We start from the raw sequence: 18,876 nt of genomic DNA, 5'->3' as shown, positions 1-18,876 counted from the left end.
CTGCCTGAGGCTCAGAACCAAGGCCTACCTATGGGGACAAAGGACAGGGTGGACACGTCCTCCCAGGTGTTCCGAGGGAAACATTCCACATCGAACCAAGGGCTGGGGCACAGGACAAAATGGGGTGCTGTTGCTCAGAGGGCACAAACTTTCAATTATAAGCTAGGTTCTAGGTTTAGCATAGTGCATACAGCCTGATGACTATGGTTAGTAATACTGTGTGGTATACCTGAAATTTGCTAACAAGGTAGATCTGAAGTGTTCATCTCACATCAAAAAAAAAAAAAAAAAAAGAGAGAGAGAGAGAGAGAGATAAATATGTAAAATGATGGGTGTGTTAATGAACTAGGTTGTAGTGTTTATTTCAAGGAGTTTATATATGTTAAATATATAACATATATAAATCATCACTTTGTGCCCCTTTTAAAAAAGCACATTTACACCTTAAATATATACAATTTTATTTGTCACTTATAGCTCAATAAAGCTGCAGGATAAAACAAAGGGAAACATTCCAAATGGATGTGTTTGTGTGCGTTTGCTTGTGGGTGGACACATCTCAAATGGGGGGTGTTCCTTCTTACATGATGTGACAGTCCCTTTGGTGGGAGGATCCACGGCCCATAAGGTAAAGTGACCGAGTCCATCCAAATGGACAAACCAAAAAAAAGGCATTTATCATGACACTTTTAATGATTAAGGTTATTTAAACAAATTAATTATTAAGATTATTAAAATATCATCATGCTGGAGAGACCATATCGTTTTCCTCAGAGTTTTCCTGACTGGCCTCCCCAACCTTGAAGGAGTTTCTGAGGCCCAACTTGACTGGCTTATTAAAAAACCCTTATGTATCAGAAGCTCAGACATAGAGAGTGCTGAGCTGGTCTTAGCAATGAAGGAGACCAGGGCGTGGGCAGGGCTCCATCTCTCTGTCTGTCTGCGCCCCTACTGCTTCTCTCTGTGCTTCGGTCATTGGCTTTGTGCCCCCAACTTCTTAGAAAAGAGGTGGCTTGGGTTCCACCCCAATAGCTCTGACCATGAGCCCTGGCCCCATGTTGGGTAGCATGGGGCATTTTCAACCTGAAGGAGGGGGAACAAGTCCAAGAAGCCATGGAGCCTCAAGAGGGTCCTGAGTTGGGGCACCTAGGTGGCTCAGTGGGTTAAGCCTCTGTCTTCAGCTCAGGTCATGGTCTCAGGGTTCTGGGATCGAGCCCCGCATCAGGCTCTCTGCTCAGCGGGGAGCCTGCTTCCCTCCCCCTCTCTCTGCCTGCCTCTCTGCCTACTTGTTATCTCTGTCTATCAAATAAATAAATAAAGTTTTGTTGTTTTTTTTTTAAATGAGGGTCCTGAGTTGTGTCCCTGAGCTGTGCAGAGCCAGGAGGGTGACTGGCCAGCCCCTCAGCACCCCCAGCATCAGTCACTGCTTCCCGAGGACCCAGAGACATTTCTGCCACAGCCTGGGTCTCCTCTGGAAATGGGGTCCAGGAGTGGAAGGTTCTGCTCGTCCGTCTGTCTAAGGGGCTGTGTCTCCGACGAGATCAGAGGACAAGTTCCTATAGACGGACAGTCTCTGCTGAGACCCCTTCAACCAAAGGACAGCAACGACCAACATGAGCAAGACCGGCGCCTTCAGAAAAACCAGGAGAATGTAGTGGTTCCTGCAAGAGAGGACAGAGCTGTCAGAGCCCTAGGTGCCCAGGCCCTGTCACTCCCCGTACCCTGACCAGAGGGAGCATTGGCCAGCCCTGCAAAGCCTGAGATTCTGGACCTGGAAGCCCCAGGTCAAAGATCGCCATGGCTTTGGCTCAGTGGCTCAACCATGAGGGCTCCTCAGAAGGAACCTCACATTGTCGGTTTTGCTTGGCTCTGGGCCCACCTTTATTTCTAATCACGCCTCCTGCGTCTCCCCTTTCCTGAAGTGAGTCTCAGCACCCTGGGGTGGCCCACGACAGGCTCTGTGCCTTTGCTGCTCCTGAAAATGCCAGCTCCAGGTGGCTGAGCCACACTCCCGCTCCGTGGCCACCCGACGCCTCACATGGTAGGGATTTTTTTCTTATCTCCCCTTGGCATGCTCTAGGTCATCAGGACTTTGTTGTTGTTGACAACTGAACATAAAGAAAGGTTCTGGGGGCGCCTGAGTGGCTCAGTGGGTTAAAGCCTCTGTCTTTGGCTCAGGTCGTGATCTCTGCTCAGCAGGGAGCCTGCTTCCCCCCACCCACTCTGCCTGCCGCTCTGCCTACTGGTGATCTCTCTCTCTCTCTCTCTCTCTGTCAAATAAATAAATAAATAAAATCTTTAAAAAAAAGAAAAAGAAAGATTCTGCAGAGTGACTTTCTTGGGAAGTTGGAATGGGGGGATGGGGGTAGGGGCAACATGGGTGGGAGCGAGTTGTTGGGAGGGGTAGCGGCTTTGGGCCTTCACTCTGGCTGTGACTGCTCTGGTGGCCCGTGAGGGTGCAGAAGCAGAGTAGGAGAGGCCCCATGTAGGGGCAGGGGCAGGATGGCAGCCACTCACCTGATGTAGGAGTCGGATGTCCCCTCTGTACGTCTGCTGGTAGTTGTCCTGGATCTTGGGCTCGCCAAGGTGCTCAGAACCATGTCCACTAGACACAGGCAGAGTTGGCCACAGGTTATGGGGACAATGACTGGGGCTCATGGGTGGCTCCCTGCTGGGCCCCGTGGGAGCCACCCTGCCCCTCGACTAGGAAGTCAGATACAGCCCCCAGGCTTCTCCCGTCCTACTGAGTTTCCTTTCTCTTTCTTTCTTTCTTCCTTCCTTCCCTTCGTTCTTTTTTAAGATTTTGTTTATATATTTTAGAGGGGAGTGGAGAGGCAGAGAGAGAGAGGGAGAGAATCTCAAGCAGATTCCACGCTGAGCACAAAGCCCAACACGGGGCTCAGTCTCACCTCCCTGAGATCTTAGCCTGAGCCCAAACCAAGAGGCAGACACTAAACAGACGGAGCCAGCCAGGCGCCCTCTGCCCGAGTTTTCTGAACCGCCACTCAGTCACTTTCCATCGACTCAGGTAGAAATAAAAAGGAAACAGGAGCCTGTGCTATATGTGCTTCTGGGGCGAGAGATCCATTCTTTCACTTCTTTCCACTTCCCCCTCTAGGTGGGACTTTAGCCAGATGGGGGCCCGGGGCCAGACGGGGTCCTCCTCCAACATCATTGGTCCTAGAGCAGTGCCTGAGCTGGGCTCAAGGACACGTGGTTCTGGAAATGGGGCAGCCAGTTACTGGCATGGTGAGGAGGAGGAGGAGGACTCTGGAGGGCTGGTGAACAAGAGGGCACATTCTGGTTCTATCGAGAGCAATGGCTATGATGAATTAAACATCTGTATGAGAAACTATGAAGACAGTTTATGGTCGACTACTTGGTCATGGATTCCTGAGACCAGCTTGGCGCTGACTGTCCATGAGCTATTTTTAGTTGAGTCCTAGGCCTGCGGAGACCCCAGGACAGCCAGAGGGGTCCCTGATCTTGGCATAATGGTCAAATCCTTCCTTTCTGCTTACAGCATCCTCTGTTACCTGAGCCCCTTCTTGGGTCCCTCTAACTCCTTGCTCACTCTTATGCAGCCAGAGAAAGTAGAGGGCAGGGTGGCTGGGGGCCCAGAAAGGAGAGGCATTGTCACATGCCCAGAGCTACTCTGGGTTGGGCAAGTTCCTGGGGTTCAGTGCTGAGACCCTCTGGGCTTCCCCAAGTATCCCCTCTGCCTCTCTCTCTGTGTAGTGATGGGTCAGGAGTGTGAGTACCAGTGACCACTTCCTGGAGCCATGCCCTGGGACCCAAGGCATCCAAGGTCCACCCACACATCTGATGAGAGACTGGGAGGCTGCCAGGGTTGTGGGTCCCCAGGACAGCTGGGCTGGACCACGGGCAGTGATGCTGGGGTCCATGTTCTTGCCTCTCCCCCAAGACCTGCCAGCCCTGCGTGCATCATCTAGATACCTCAGGTGACCTCAGGGACTGTGATGGGGACACTGTTCCCAGCTACTCAGCCATTACCCTTCTGCCCTTGGGGAGGGGGAAGCGGAAACCCTCATTCTTTCTGTCCTAAGCAAGAGGGTCTCACTGTGTAGATGAGAAAGTTCTTACCTGGGTCAATGGTCACTTTGATAGATGCCCCAAGGTCAGGTCCAGATCTGTTAATCCCACACCAGTAAGTGTCTGTGTCACTTTGCCTGACCTCCTCCATGGTCACTGTGAACAAGAGGTGACTCTGGTTGTCCCTGATGGACACACGATCTACCTTCTTTTCTTGCTCTGATCCATCGGTTTCAACGAGGTTGTGGCATGACTCCCACTCTGCTCCGCGACACCACCACTTCTTGTAATTCTCCCATCCTGGTGTATATTGGCACTGCACGCTCACCGAACCCCCCTCCAGGCCCCTCACAGACTCTGGGCCTTTGATGGAGAAACAGCCTGGAAAACAGAATCCCAAGATAAAACCCCTGCCTCCTGGAGCCAGGTCTGGCCTGGGAGCCCCAAGGGCTCAGGTGGCCCCAGATTGGTATCCAGGGACTGAGCCAGGGTCCCGGCCTTTGCAGCTACCCACTAGCTGACCCCCACAGGTCCACCTCCTCTGTCCAGCTTCCCCATCAGCTCCTGCGGTGATAATGTCCAGCCTGTACTGTCCTCACATTCCTGGTCCTTCCTGCAGTGGTGACACTCCTGACTTTCTGACACTGTCTTTCTTGGCTTCACAACTCGGTCCTCTTCCACACTCTCCTTCTCCGACTGCCCATCTCTGAGGCTTCTACTGATTTCTCTTCCTCCCTCTTTAAATCTTGGTGCAAAAGGGGCGTATTGGTAAATACTTAACAACTAACCCTCCGGGGAAGAAAATCTCCATTTGTAACATTTTCCAATTTCTGTAGTGTAAATATTCCTACCCTGGGTTGATCTCAGGCAGTCAGTGCCGTGTCACTGGACACACAGCTGAGAAAAGTCGGTTCTTGCCAGCCAGTGTGAACCAGTCCCAGAGCACTGCGGGAGGAGCTGGGGGGGGGGGGTCTCTCTCCAGTCCTCATTTTGTCCCATCTTACTACACCCCCATGGAGGAATTCTCCCTTCCTATGATTTTGGTTATTGCCAACATGCTGATAATTCCCCAAATTCACATTGATGGCCCACATTCTTTCCTTAGCTCCAGCCTATTGTTTCCAAATACACACTGTACATCTCTACCCCAAAGTCAGTAGTCCCAGGACTAAATCCTCCTTGAACTTGGTCTGTTTCAGTATTTCCTCTCTCCCTTGGAGAGCTCATGTGGTGCACTAGCAAAGGTCTGTGGGGAGTGGGATGGGTTCGGGGCAAGCAAGAGTTGGAAGGGTATCGTGCTGCTCTGGGGATTGACTCCAGTCAAGCTGAGTATATGTGACTGGACAGACACTCTTTGTGCTTGGCAATGACCTCTTGTGCTTTGATTGCATGGAAGTGAAAAAGCAGGGAGAAGCAGAGAAACACAATAGAAGCCTCTCCTGACTGTCTTAGCCCGAGAGCCTCAGGATCATCCCAGAGGGGTGAGAGGGGTTGTCTTCTGGGGGCCGCAGGAGTCAGGTCTGTCGCACCAGGAAGGTGCACCTCCTCATACCCTGTACCTTCTTCCTCTCAGGTCACTTGAGGTTTGCATTTGTGCTCAGTAGAATTATGTCTCCCAAAGATGTTGATGTCATAATCCCAAGAACATGTGAGGAGGGGTAATTATCCTGGATTATATAGTTGGGTCTAAAGTCATCAGAAGGGCTCGTATAAGATGAAAATGAGTTAGTGGTCAGAGTCAGAGGGAGATTGGAAGATGCTGTGCTGCTGGCTTTGAAGATAGATAAAGGTATCCTGAGCCAAGGAATGCGGGCGACCTCCGGAATCTGAACCAGGTGAGAACACGGTTTCTTCCCCAGAACCTCCAGAGGGAATACAACCTTGCCCACAGCAGGATTTTATCCAGGAAGTCCATTTTGGACTTCAGACTTTCAGAACTGTAAGATAATAAATTTCATCATTTCAAGCCAGTTTGTGGTTTGTGGTCATTTGTTACAGCAGCCATTGGAAATAAACTCAGTATTCCATGAGCAGAACTAACTCTACTCTCTTCAAACCAACAGCGTTCCTAGTGCACCTGACGGAGAACTTGACATCTCCATTGAACCTGTCCTCCTCTTCTCCCTCAACAACTGATTGGTGAGCCCTTGAGTCGACTCTACCTCCAAAATGCTTCTTAACATGATTTCTTTCTCCCCCGCCACCCCCGTCCTGTCACAGTTCATGATGCCAGCATGACATAGCAGAAAGAGTGAATTTGGACAGAGAAAGTCACGTCTACCACACACTACTCGGGAAGGCTTGGGTAAGATACTTCACCTCCCTGGGTCTTGCTTCTCAATTTGCAAAATCGTTTCGCTACTTTCGAACTTTGCAGGTTATTGTAAGACTTGGGTCTTGGCCAAAACGCAGATCTTCTGTTGGGGGTTGCCCCCTCAGTGAGAGCCTTTCACCAGGTCAAGAGCCCATCTGGTGCCTGGATCATGGCCATAGCACCCAGAGAAGCTTCTCCAGTTCCTGTTACACTCCCTTCTCCACTATTCTCTGCATATCACTGTTGGAGCTTCATGCTAAAATAGTCCCCACCTTGTCCTCAGCAGCACTTGCCATGAGCAGGGTTTCAGGATCTCTTCTGCAGCTGCTCCCCACTGCCTCAGAATGATTTAAAATGCTTTTGTTGGACTTCCAACTTTTTTATTCTTCTAAATCCAAGTTCTCTGTCCAGCACCATTTCCTGCTCCCCCTTGCCTTCCACTGGACCCTATAACCCCCACCCCCCACTTTTCTTTTCCTCTGACCCTGGTAGGCCCTCCCAAGAGCTATGTCACTGCTCCCACCCTTCCTTCCACCTGGAAACCCTTCTCTGAACCCAGCCTGCCTACTGATCACCTTAATTCCTTTCCCAACTAGAACTGCTTCCTTCCATTGCTCCATGACCTCACGGAACCCGAGCGCCACACTGGTGTTTTATGATCACTACCAGTCTCTCTCTGTCTCCTTTACTAGGATGCTCTGTCCTGAAGGGAAGAGACTTTGGGTGTGCATTCTCCCTCTTCCCCGTCACCAGTCCCCGTGTCTTGCATGGTATCTGGATCCTGGAAGGTACCAATCAAGTTTATGATCATTTTTGCAAAAGAGCTTGTTGTCATGCTCTTGGACATTTTGATTTTATTTTGGACATTTTGAGTTGACATTCTGATTCTGGCATGAACTATAATTTCCACACCAGGGGGCACTGAAATATAAGGCTGATAATTGCAGTGCTAACATAAAACACAGTAGAGTCTGGAAACAAATTCAAACACCATTACTGGGAGATTGGGCTAATGAATTACCGTCCTCGCACATCATGGTTAAAAGAAGACAGATCACAAATGATAACAGGGAAGACATCCCTGATACATCAGTATTAAGTTTTTAAAAAGTTGCCTAACAGAGTGTTTAGATTCCATTTCTGTGGTTCTTCTGTGGCCCATGCATAGAAAAAAATAGGTCAATGAGTGTTCGAAACTCTTGACAGTGGTCAGTGCTGAACCTGGGACTTGGGAGGAAATTTCCCTTTCTAAATCATACATTTCTATTATGTGTAAATGTTCACAATATCATCAACTGATAAAAAAAATGATGAAGAAAAAATTTTAATAATCAAAAGGACCCCGTTAGGAAAAAGATTGCTAAGAAACAGTAATCATAAGAGTTGGCAGAAAAGGTGGTTTTCTTTCTTAAGACAACAACAGCAACGACACAGCTACCATCCGAAGCTGAGGGTCAGTGTACATGGTATTTTCAACAATCATAAACAGAATTAGAGATGTTGCTGCTCTGAAACAGAAGTTTCATCAATCCCAACTTTGCTAATTTAATCTTGCAATTAAGCATTCATAATGTGATTAGGCTTGTTTTAGAAAGAAATACATGCAAAGTTTCCATAAATGCATACTGTGATGGGTGGAACTATTGATCAGGTCTGTGTGTTTTGTGGAGAGTTGGTCTGAAGGAAGGTGGAGATGTTAGGACAGCAGTCAGCTGGGAGCAGAACTTGGGCTGATGGGTTTTAAAAGCATAAGGCTGTTTGAATCTCAATTTTTCCTTTCCCTGACTCTGAGATGTAACCTCTCTCCTTCATGTCAGTCCTTCGGGAAAGTCTGCCCCTTGTGCACATCCTTGCGTGAATAGTCTTGTGTCAAAGTCAAGAGAACAGTTGAGCTCCTGGTCTGGGTTGATAGCTTCCTGTCTGGGTTGATAAATCCCTGTCTGGTTTGACAATTTCCTGTCTGAGTTGATAGGTCCCTGTCTGGGTTGATAACAAGGCAGCCAAGGGAAGCGCTCAGAGCATAGGGGCTCATGGGGTGTGGGATGTACAAAGGGGTTTGAATATAACTTGTTTTGCACTGATGGAGCAGGGCGTCCCTGCTGGTATCCCCAAGCAGCCATGCCATCTCAAGCGCCAAAGAGTAATTTCTGGGGTACAGGTCGGTGCTCCTGTTCCCCCACTTGCTAACATTCCCTGAGCACCCATCAATGCCAGTGGCCTGCCTTCCCCTCAGGGCTGCTGTGGGACTGGGTACCAGAGCCAACAAGAGCGTCTTATGGGAAGTCGGGTCTTTCCAACTTCCCTCCATCCACTTTCTCTCCTTTTCATTTCACAGAAGAAACCTGAAGGCTGTCAGTTAGTGGGGTCGCTTTCCTTGCATCACTGACTACTTCCCTCCCTTCCATTGTGAAATGGCAGAGTTGGAGGAGGAAGGACACCCTGTCTTGTTTCTGCAGCCAAAGCCACAGAGTAGCCACTGTGAGTCTCAGCCTTCATCTGGGAGAGAAGATTCTTTGTGTGGGTCTGGGCATGTAAGGGACATAGTGGGTGAGTGTGTGAGTGTGTGTGCGCACACGTGAGTTTGTGTCAAACTCTGTAGGAGTGTGTGAGCACACAGATGTGAATGGGGGACATGCCTTGTGTGTGGAAGCTCAAGCAGTTCACCCTTCCCCTTGGCCTCTGGGTGAGCTGGGTGTTGGGATTAAGAGAAGGAGCAGATGGGGTTCTTTGAGCTCAGATGCAAAGCTAGAGTTCAGGGGGAGAGGCAGACATTCTGAACTGCTGTTTCTTGGGAATTCTGGGCTGTTTGGAGTCCTGCCTAAGGACCATAGTGGTCACAGAGAAGCCACTGCCCTCCCCACCTGTCTACAGGTAACATCACAGGGCCTCTGTCATGATAAAATCAGAAATGGCCTTGATAATTTGAGAATGACCACAGTCCTTGTCTATTTATATCTGATCTGAATAGCAGAGTCTCCCAACATTACAGCTAGAAAGAGCATCAGAGACCTTCCATTCATACCAGAAATCCAGGTCTTAGAACAAGGAGGGGGCTTGCCTGTGTCATGTGCTGCTATCAGAACTGGAACTCCAGCCTCTCAACTCCCTGGCTATGTCCTTTGTGGGGAATCCCTGTGGACCCGTTTGTTTTGCTAGAAGGTCTGTCTCCTGGCTCATAGACAAGACTGTGTGTGACCCACATGTACAACATACATTGTGCAAACTTTTGGACTGACCTTAATGCTCTCTCAGTGTATGCAGTGGCTTTCCATAGAGAAGATACATGACCCCCTCCTATCTCCCATCTGGGTTCCTGAGCAATTTTCTCTTTCTTTGAAAGTCTCGGTTCCTGGCCATGGTGTCCAAGAGCCTTCTTAATCTTGTCTTGTGCTTTTTCAACCTCATGACCTACCAGTCACCCCAAGGCCTCCTGCACACTGAGACCCTTTGTGCATGAATGTACCATCTTTTCTCAAGGCTCCGTGTCTTCGTCAAGCAGTCCTCTCTCCATGGAATGTTCTTCTGCCTTCTCTGTTTAAAGGGTTGATCCCTTTCTTCAAGGTTCATCAGATGGATGGTGTCTGTATGGGTTTCTGCAGCTCCTGTTCGGGCCTCTGAGTACCCCTCCATCAATTCCTGCCATTGTTTGTTCTTTATCTGCAAGTCTTACCATCTGAGCTGTCTGGGGTCCCCTTTCTAATGACTAATCCTGTTTCTTTTTTCCCTTCAAGTCCTCAGGGCCTGGTGAATGCCTGACACAGAGTAAGAACCCATTTTTTTTGCTTAATAAATTATAAATTATAAGTTATATTATTATATATATACATTATATTATAAAAAATAAATTATATTAATTTATAATAAATAATAAATTTTAAAAACCACATTTCATTTCCCCAGAAATCATATCCCCTGCTGCCTGGACTAGCTCTTGGTCCTCTGCCCTGCCACAGGGGTACTAAGTCCCCAGAACCCCTCCACACTCACCTGGGAAGTTGAGCAAGAGAAGAACTAGCCACAGCCTCATGGCTTCACCTCCCAGACTCCTCGCCCCTCTGTGGACAGTGGGAGGGCACACTTGGATCCCAGCTGGACTCTCGCAGCTCTGCCTGGGCCCAAGATTGCACTCTGAGTTTCTGGCCCTTCGAGTTTCTGACCCACTCACTTCCTTTTGTAGAGTATTTCCTGCTTTTAATTATTCAGCAAATTGAATGTCATTTCTTGAAAGGGATGGGGCACAGGGCACAGAAGTCGCCACTACATAAGAAAGAGGAAACTGGGCTGTGTGAAGTGGGGAGGGGCAGGATATGGGTCTGTAGCAGGGCTAGAGCAGGGGGCATCTGGTCTACCAGGCTTTGGGTCCAAGGGGTACAATAGTTTGGGTGTCAACTCTCCAGAAATGTTTCTCTAACACAACAGTGGGTCCCAGCAGCAGGCAACACGTGAGCAAGTTTGGCTTACCTGGAGATGCATTTGTTCTGGTGTTATAACCAAGGGCATAAAAGTGTCGGCTGGAGGGTCAGACACACCTGGACTCTCATTCTGAGCACCACTCACAAGCTGTGTGACTATGGACAATTACTGAACTTTTCTGAGCCTCAGTTTGTGTATCTGCAAACTGGGCTGTGATGGAGTAACAGAAGAGTTGTTATGGGAATGAAGTGAGAAAATGTATGTGAAGCTCTGAGATCACAGTCCTGGGATAGGGCTAGCACTCTACATCGGTGTCAGTGCCCGGGGCATAACTTCACATGCTGGATGAAAAGTCACATAAAGCAAGCCCAGGACAGGAGGCCAGGGGAGCAAGAAGGCGATGGACTGGGTTTCCTCATTAGTAATAAGGAAAATTCTACCCCTAACCTGACATAATTTAATTAGCATCCTGATTTATAACCCAGTAGCTAAAATTCTTGAAGAACAGTTTGGGGAAGCAGATGAGTGTCTGGCCTGGTGTCCAGGCCAGGCTGCAGAGGAAGGAGGTCTTCTGGAGGTCTTTTTTGGGGGAACATTCAAAAGGCTGAGAGGAGGAGGAGGGCTCAGTCCTATAGTGACGTAAATCATATTACAAGTAGGAGTCAAAACAGTATGGTACTGGCATTAAAAACATATAGATCAGAATTGGGGGTGACTGGCTGGCTCAGTTGCGAGAGTATGTGACTCTTGATCTTGGGATTGTGAGTTCAAGCCCCATGTTGGGTGTGGAGATGACTTAAATAAATACAATTTTTTTTAAAAAACCATAAACCTATAGACCAGAATTGAAAGCCTACAAATAAGCTACACATAAAGCCAATTAATACTTGACAAAGAAGCTGAGAATAACCCATGAGGGAAAGTGTAGTTCCTTCAAGAAATGGTGATCAGAAAAGTGGAGAACCATTTGCAGAAAAATGAAACTGCACACCTCACAAATATTAACTTAAAGTGGATTAAGACTTAAATGTAAGACCCAAAACTGTGACCCTTATAGGAGAAAATAGTGGAAAAGCTCCTTGACATTGGTCTTGGCAATAATTTTTAGGTGTGACACCAAAATTGTAAGCAATGAACGCAAAATTTAATTAGTACAATGGCATCAAATTAAAAACTTGTGTACAGCAATAGAAACAATTAATAAAATAAAAAACCTACAGAATGGGAGGAAATATTTGCAAATCATGTATCAGATAAGGCGTTAATATCCCAAATATATAAAGAGCTCATACAACTCAAAATCAACAACAACAATAAAATAACAATTTCTATAATGTGATTGGTCTCATTAAAAATATATATATATGTCAGGGGTTCCTGAGTGGCTCAGTCAGTGAGATGGCTGACTCTTCATTTTGACTCATGTCACAATCTCAGCGTCCTGAGATCGGGCCCCCTGTTGGGTTCAGCACTCGGTGGGGAGTTTGCTTGAGGATTCTCTCTCTCCCTCTCCTTCTGCTCTCTCTCTCATAAATAAGTAAATATTAAAAAAAATTAAAAATATGTGTGAAGTTTTCATAAACACAGACTGTGATGGGTGGCACTATTAATCAGGTCCATGTGTTTTGTGGAGAGTTGGTCTGAAGAAAGGGGGAGAGGGTAGAATGACAGTGAGCTGGGAGCAGAACTCAGGAACAGGGCCGATGGGTTTTAAAAGCATAAAGCTGTTTGAATCTCAATTTTTCCTTTCCCTGACCCTGAGATGTAAACTTTCTCCTTCATGTCCATCCTTTGGGAAATTTTGCCCCAATTGCACCATCCTTGTGTGGCCAAAGGTAGTCAAGGGGCAAGCTCAGCCCCAAAGGGCTCATGGCAGTGTGGGATATGCAGAGGGGTTGGAGTCCACTTTGTCTTGCACAGATGGGGCAGGGCATCCCTGCTGGTGTCCCCATGCAGCCATGCCGGCTCAAGAGTTATTATTGGGGTACAGGTCTGTGCCCTGCTCTTCTACTTGCAAATGCTTACTGATCACCTACTCACCAACTCCTTTAACCAGGTTAGAGTTCCCCTAATAGTGCACTTAGGTTTCCATTCCTCCACATTCCTGCCAGTGCTTGCTCTCTCTTGTCATTTTTGTGATAGCCATTCTGACAGGTGTGAGGTGATGTCTCATCATGGTTTTATTTGCCTTTCTGTGATGATGAGGGATGTTGAGCACTTTTTTATGTATCTGTTGGCCATTTATATGTCTTCTTTGGAAACTATTTAGTTCCTCTGCTGATTTTTTTTAAGAGATAAAGAAAGACAGAGAGAGAGAGAGAGCGCGCCTGAGTGGAGGGGAAGAGAGAGAGGGAGAGAACCTTAAGCAGATTCCACGAGCTCAGTGTGGAACTTGACGAAGAGCCTGACATGAGGCTTGAGCTCATGAGCCGAAATCAAGAATTGGAGGCTTAACCAACTGAGCCACCCAGGCACCCTTCTCTGCTCATGTTTTAACTGGATTGGTCAAAGGATACAAACTTCCGATTACAAGACAAATACATTCTAGAGACCTAACATATAGCATGAAGACAACAGCTAATAATATGCTGTTATATACTTGAAAGCTGCTAAGAGAATACATGTTAGATGTTCTCACCACGAAAAAGAAATGGGAGTGATGTGGCGTGATGGCAATGTTAGCTAACCCCCCAGTAGTAATCAGTTCGCAATATATATGCATCAAATCAACATGACCTACACCTTCAGCTCATATAATGTTATGTGTCAGTTATATCTAAACAAAGCTGGAAAAAATAAAAATAAAAGTAAACTTGGGAGGGGCACCTGGGTGGCTCAGTTTTAAGTGTCTACCTTCATTCAGCTCAGGTCATGATCCCAGGGCCCTGGGTTCGAGCCCCACACCGGGCTCCCTGCTCAGCAAGAAGCTTGCTTCTCTCTCTCCCACTCCCCCTGCTTATGTTCCCTCTTTCGCTGTGTCTGTCTGCCAAATAAATAAAATCTTTTTTTTTTAAGTAAACTTGGAGACTGCTAAAAAATACAAGTATATAGATTGAAAATATATATGCATATATATGGCAAACCCATGAAGAAAACAAGAACATGAATGTAAGATTCATAATTGGTTTCCTCAGAGGGCAGCTTGGGACTTCAGAAATATTAATGATGTTTATTACTTAAGCTGTGAGGTGGGCACCCAACGGTTGAAGAGTATTTGGGCTGTAAGGAGTATGCATTTATTGAGAACATTCTTTTTGTCTATGAAAGATTGCAAGGAAGTTACAAAAGAGTTTACAGAGTATTCGGAATGAGGTAAGGACAGTGGCTGGATGTGTTGGTCAGAAGGCCGTTCCCATCCATCAGATGGGCTGTGCTCCTGGGTGGGTCATCAAGGGGCAATTGGTGTTACTGACTTTAGTTATTGGGCTGATGCCGCCTCCCCACCCCAGATCCCTTCTGATGCCTGTTCCCTCAGAGGACAGCACTGAGCATACTTAGGACCAGGGGCACCTCCAGGAAGACCAGGAGCTGGAAGTAGATGCTGCTGAGCAGGGACCTGTGGGGGACAGTGACAGGCAGTGAGCCACGTCCTCAGGGAGATGCCCTGGTACCTTCCACTTTTCTTCTGTCCCTGTGCCCATGTCCTGAGGCTACAATAGTCCACACAGAGATCAGGCCCAGGTGGGTCCATGGGCAAGACAGCCCTACGTAACAGATACTCCCATGACCCCCAGGCTAACAATTGCCCTTGAGACAGGACTTTGAACATGGAGAGGGCCTGGCTATTGGAGTGACATAAGGGAGATCGCAGGGAGCAGGAGGGACCTTAGATAAAACCTAGGAAAAGGATTCTAATTAAGTCCTCCCCATTGGGGCTTATCCTATCTGTGGACTAGAAATCAGCACTAGGTTACTTGTCTAATGTCTGCTCTCCCATAAACAGTAGTTCCCATGAGGGACTGGGAGTGTTTGCTTTAGTCCTAGGGTCCGTCTGGCACCTGTGTGGTGCCTCCAAACCTTACCCTTGAGATTCAGTGGTTAATGATGGAGGGAACGAATGACCCCACTCACCTCTCCTCTCCCTTAGAAGCCTGGTCTTCAATAGGATGACTCCTAGGTGAGGACCTGTGGGGTGGAGAGCAGGGGAGAGACTGCAGGGGCCCCCAGAACACCTGGCCTGGGCCAGATGCTGAAGGACCCCTTTGCACAACATTGGCACTTGTCTTCCTTGTCCCTGGAGACCAATTTCTGCAGATACCTGAGTGCGGGCTCCCCCAATCCTACAGGTCTCCAGGGGAATGTCTGCCCAGGACTCACTGGCCAGGACTCCCTGATCATTGTGCATTGAAGAACGGTCCCGCCTTCCATCACTAACCACACCATGCTCTCCTCAACCCATCTGTCCTAGTTTCCCCAAGCACTCATCATGAGCTGGCATGTCCTCTATTGATGAACGTGTTGACTTCTTCACTGTGTGAATTTCCCAACTTTTGTCAGAGCCGGACTGTGTCTCGGTGACCAGGGCTATATCCCTAGAAGAGGGCCTGGCACATGGTAGGACTTCCACAGTGAGGTGGGGAATTGGTACCTAAGTGTGGGACCGAGGCCATGACAGTCACACCCACACACCTCAGCCCTCCATGTTCCCCAGAAATCACCCAGCTGTCAAAGGTCTCCCACAGCTAGCCCCTTACCCAGGATGTTGTCTGGAACTGGGGGACTCCTGCGAGGTCGCGGTCTTCTGTGTGGGGTCTGGCAGGGTCCAGTGAAGACCTGTTGTTGATGAGGGAGGAGAAAGCAGGCTGAGGACAGGCCAAAGCTGACACCCCACAACCCCACCCCCCATACTCCTGGGTGGGACAGGTGACACTCCTCCAGGAACTTCCCAGCTGTCTTCATGGTAATGCCTTCCTAGAGGGAAAAAGAACCCTAACACTGACAATGGCAAGGCCTCCGGTATCCTGGGAGTCTTCTTTAACACATGAAAAGCCTTCTGAAACCTCCCCTTTCCCTTACCTTCCCAAACTTCCAAGTATACAATCAGCCATCCCTCACAAGCCCAGGCAGCAGCTCTTTCTGCCCTGGGGTCCTGTCCCTGAGCTTTAATGAAACCACCATTTTGCACCAAAGATGTCTCAAGGATTCTTTCTTGGTTGTAAGCTCTGGACTCCACCCCACCAAACCTCACCCACATTCCAAAACCACATCAAGGGTACTGGGGGCCCTCTTGAAGTTGGGGGCTGCGATGCTGGGTGAGGGAGAAGCACATGTCAGGCCTGCTGTCCTCCCCCGGGCTCTCCCACTCTCTGGCAGCTGTGTGGTTCCAACTCACATAGTCCTGGTCACTCAGGACATCTGGACAGGTGTCCAGGCTCCACATCCACTCACAGCCACACCCAGGCCTGCCTGGAACTGTGGCCTCCCCGGCCCCCTCTGCAGGTGCAACCTGCCCAGATGGGCAATTTCAGAGGCAGAGCATCCTCCCAGCAGGGCATGGGACAGTGTGTGGAAGGAGCTCAGGGCTCTGGACTCAGCCACCCCGCCCCTGGTTTCTCCTGGCAGAGGATGGCCTGAGCTTTCCTCTGCAGAGACTGATCCAGAGCTGGGAGTGGGGGCCGGGTCCTCAGGCAGGGCTGATGTCTGGAGTGAGGACCATGAAACAGAACCCCCACATTAGGGTCTGGGGCTCCTTCTTGGGCCCCTGTCGAGACTGCTGCAGACCCCCAGGATCACAGCTGTGAGGCTGGTGCTCAGGAGTCATCCAAGACACAGTGATGTCCTATTAGAACCCCGGGGTCCTGGGCAGCCAGTAAGGGAGAGAAGCCAAAGCCCTAGGGTCCCGTTCCCCATTGGAAGGACAGAGAGACGTCCAAAAAGAGGCTCAGGACACTTTCAGCATGGACAGGACCCTTGTCAGGACAGGAAGGCAGACAGCTGTCCCCAGACTCAGGGCCATTCCCACTGCCCATCCTGGGAGAGCTTTAGGCATGAGAGTGTGACAGGGCGGGGCACACTGAGACGCTTAGGTCAGCTAGAGGTGTGCATGTGCTTGTGTGAGTGTGCAGACAACACCTGCACACACACTTAAACATGCAGACATAAACACAGACCAAATGCACGACATATGCACACACACACACACACACACACACACACACACACAGGCACACCCCCAGTGCCCTGCATCACCCAACCCATCCTCACCCCACTCTTCTATCCCACGTCCCACCACTTTCCTGACAGGGTCGGGGTGATCAGCCCCAGTCTCAGGCAGCCATAGTGCTGGTGTCGGGGGAGGGGTGTGCACAGCTCACCTGGAGTCACAGACAGCACAACTCGGAAGGTGAGGTCGAGCAAATATTCTGGGAGCCATGATGTATCGATCCCACACCGGTATGTTCCTGTATCACTTTCTGTGAGGTTCTCCAAGGTCACTGTGAAGGTGAGGTTTGCAGGTTGGTCCCTGATGGACACACGGCCACTCCTCACTTCTTTGTCTGCCTCTTCAGTCTTCATAATATCCCCCATACATGGGGTCTTGCACCAGTACTTGACATTCTCTTTGAATTTCTCCTCGTATTGACACTGCACGCTCAGGGATCCCCCCACGGTGCCCGTCACAGAGGTGGGGCCACGCAGAGACCAACAACCTGGAAAACACAGCCACGTGTGACCCCTCACCAGATGGGCCTGGATCAAGGGGATCTGTGGTCAAGGTGACCATTGATTCCCTGAAGGGACCTAGGGGTCTGGAGGAGGCCTTGGCAGGAGACAGGCCTTCCTGAGATTAGAAAGCAGATGTACCTTCCTCCTCAGAGTGGACCAAGGTTTCCTTGGTGTGTCTTGGTGTGTGTGTGTGTGTGTGTGTGTGTGTGTGATGCACTTAGACCTTCTTTCGGACTATGACACTACAGTGGCCACAGGAGCCCCTCCACTCAGGGCTGTTCTGTCCACTATACTGGACATGATTCACCTGCTTTATGTACTGAATCCTCCTGGTCATTGCTAAGGCACTGCTGGCCGATCCGAGAACCTTCTCTGCTCTCCCTCCTCCCTCCCATGTCCTCCTCCCCTCCCCTGCCTCACACCCCCATCCCCCTGTCTCCCTCCCTCCCACCCAGGGCAGACTTCCCTGCCCAGCTCAGCCCTGCTCACCTGGGACCTGCAGAAGGAGCAGCACTGCTGGTAGCCACAGCCTCCCATCCCCTGGGGTCATGTCTGCAGCACAGATGTCACTCACAGAAATGCCAGGCTTGTGATGGGGGACAATTTCAAGTCTCTCACAGAGGGTCCTCTCTGCAGGGCCCACTTCTGCTTTCTGGGGTCTCTTTGCTTCCTCGTCCTGCCTGTGTTTGGTCTCACAATCTTCTTCCACGCTGGCTCAAGCTGGTTGGGGTGCAGGAAGCTGTGGGACAGAATCAGCACGAGCTAAGGCAGAGTCCTGGACCTGGTGCACAGGATCTGCTCAATCCCAATGACAAGACAGCTCCTGGTCCTGGACTGGACTGGGATTGCCGTCCCCTTCCACAGCCAACATCTGCTCCTCTCACTGTCCACACTCGCCCAGAAATGGAGCAACACGGGAGCATTTCCTGCTCAGTGGAATGTCCGCCACCCTGTGACGTGTCACTTCCTTCTGGTCAGGATGGACTATGTCCGGGGTGGAACCCCCAGCAGCCCATCTTCTCAGGCATCAGTGGTGACCACAGTGGTATTAGGACCCCCCAGCCTGCAGCTCCAAGAACCCACAGTCCCCGTGAGACCCTGGCTCTCCTCTGACCACACAAGTTGACACTGTGAACTCTGATGCTTTCAAAGGTTCCATTTGGGTTCTGGGTTCCGAACCAGGGTACTAATTCCCCAGGTGTGCTTCCCTCCTGTGTGTTTGCCTGGTCTCAAGACACGGACATGGAACAGCCATCACCAGTCCCATGTGCACCTCATTTTTGAATCCTTCTTGTTTGGAATGTCCACCCTACTGTGACTCTCAGGGCAGAAGACTGCCAATGGACAAGAGGGTCCAGAGACTGAAGGAGCTGATGGGACGTTGGGGACATGTGAAGCTGAGACTGGGCTTCTTCTCTCCATCCAGTGGC

At 49.5% G+C, this 18,876-nt stretch overlaps 2 protein-coding genes across 3 annotated transcripts; both read right to left on the bottom strand.

The window, feature by feature from the left end:
• Nucleotides 1–444: 444 nt before the first annotated feature.
• On the bottom strand, nt 445–10,598 carry CD300LB (CD300 molecule like family member b). 2 transcript variants are annotated; one of them, XM_059378606.1, is made up of 4 exons: nt 10,355–10,598; nt 4,105–4,434; nt 2,518–2,605; nt 445–1,661 (listed from the first exon to the last, which is right to left on the bottom strand). In XM_059378606.1, the coding sequence occupies exons 1-4, from the start codon at nt 10,392–10,394 to the stop codon at nt 1,517–1,519; spliced, it is 603 nt and encodes a 200-aa protein (XP_059234589.1). In that variant the 5' UTR covers nt 10,395–10,598; the 3' UTR covers nt 445–1,516. The 2 variants fall into 2 exon arrangements, with proteins under 2 accessions (XP_059234589.1, XP_059234590.1); XM_059378607.1 differs by having other exon boundaries at nt 4,105–4,209.
• Nucleotides 10,599–11,902: 1,304 nt separating this feature from the next.
• On the bottom strand, nt 11,903–18,376 carry LOC132003696 (CMRF35-like molecule 6). The gene is made up of 5 exons (XM_059379372.1): nt 17,936–18,376; nt 17,095–17,430; nt 15,475–15,553; nt 14,852–14,905; nt 11,903–14,336 (listed from the first exon to the last, which is right to left on the bottom strand). Exons 1-5 carry the CDS (start codon nt 17,994–17,996, stop codon nt 14,252–14,254), a joined length of 615 nt encoding a protein of 204 aa, XP_059235355.1. The 5' UTR covers nt 17,997–18,376; the 3' UTR covers nt 11,903–14,251.
• Nucleotides 18,377–18,876: the final 500 nt, after the last annotated feature.

Source organism: Mustela nigripes, chromosome 16, assembly GCF_022355385.1.
Source record: "Mustela nigripes isolate SB6536 chromosome 16, MUSNIG.SB6536, whole genome shotgun sequence".
NCBI classification, from domain to species: Eukaryota; Metazoa; Chordata; class Mammalia; order Carnivora; family Mustelidae; genus Mustela; species Mustela nigripes.
Note: the sequence above shows the minus strand (reverse complement) of the source record. Positions and strands in the feature narration are given on the sequence as shown.

What these genes read in the sequence shown, in the direction of transcription:
- CD300LB (XM_059378606.1), bottom strand. Translation starts at nt 10,394, where the DNA reads ATGAGGCTGTGGCTAGTTCTTCTCTTGCTCAACTTCCCAG. An exon ending in CAAAGTGACCATTGACCCAG is followed by an intron (nt 2,606 to 4,104) that starts GTAAGAACTTTC and finishes GCCTGTGTCTAG; the next exon opens with TGGACATGGTTCTGAGCACC. An exon ending in ACATCCGACTCCTACATCAG is followed by an intron (nt 1,662 to 2,517) that starts GTGAGTGGCTGC and finishes CCTCTCTTGCAG; the next exon opens with GAACCACTACATTCTCCTGG.
- LOC132003696 (XM_059379372.1), bottom strand. Translation starts at nt 17,996, where the DNA reads ATGACCCCAGGGGATGGGAGGCTGTGGCTACCAGCAGTGCTGCTCCTT. An exon ending in TGTGCTGTCTGTGACTCCAG is followed by an intron (nt 15,554 to 17,094) that starts GTGAGCTGTGCA and finishes CATCAACAACAG; the next exon opens with GTCTTCACTGGACCCTGCCA. An exon ending in GCTTCTAAGGGAGAGGAGAG is followed by an intron (nt 14,337 to 14,851) that starts GTGAGTGGGGTC and finishes TGTCCCCCACAG; the next exon opens with GTCCCTGCTCAGCAGCATCT.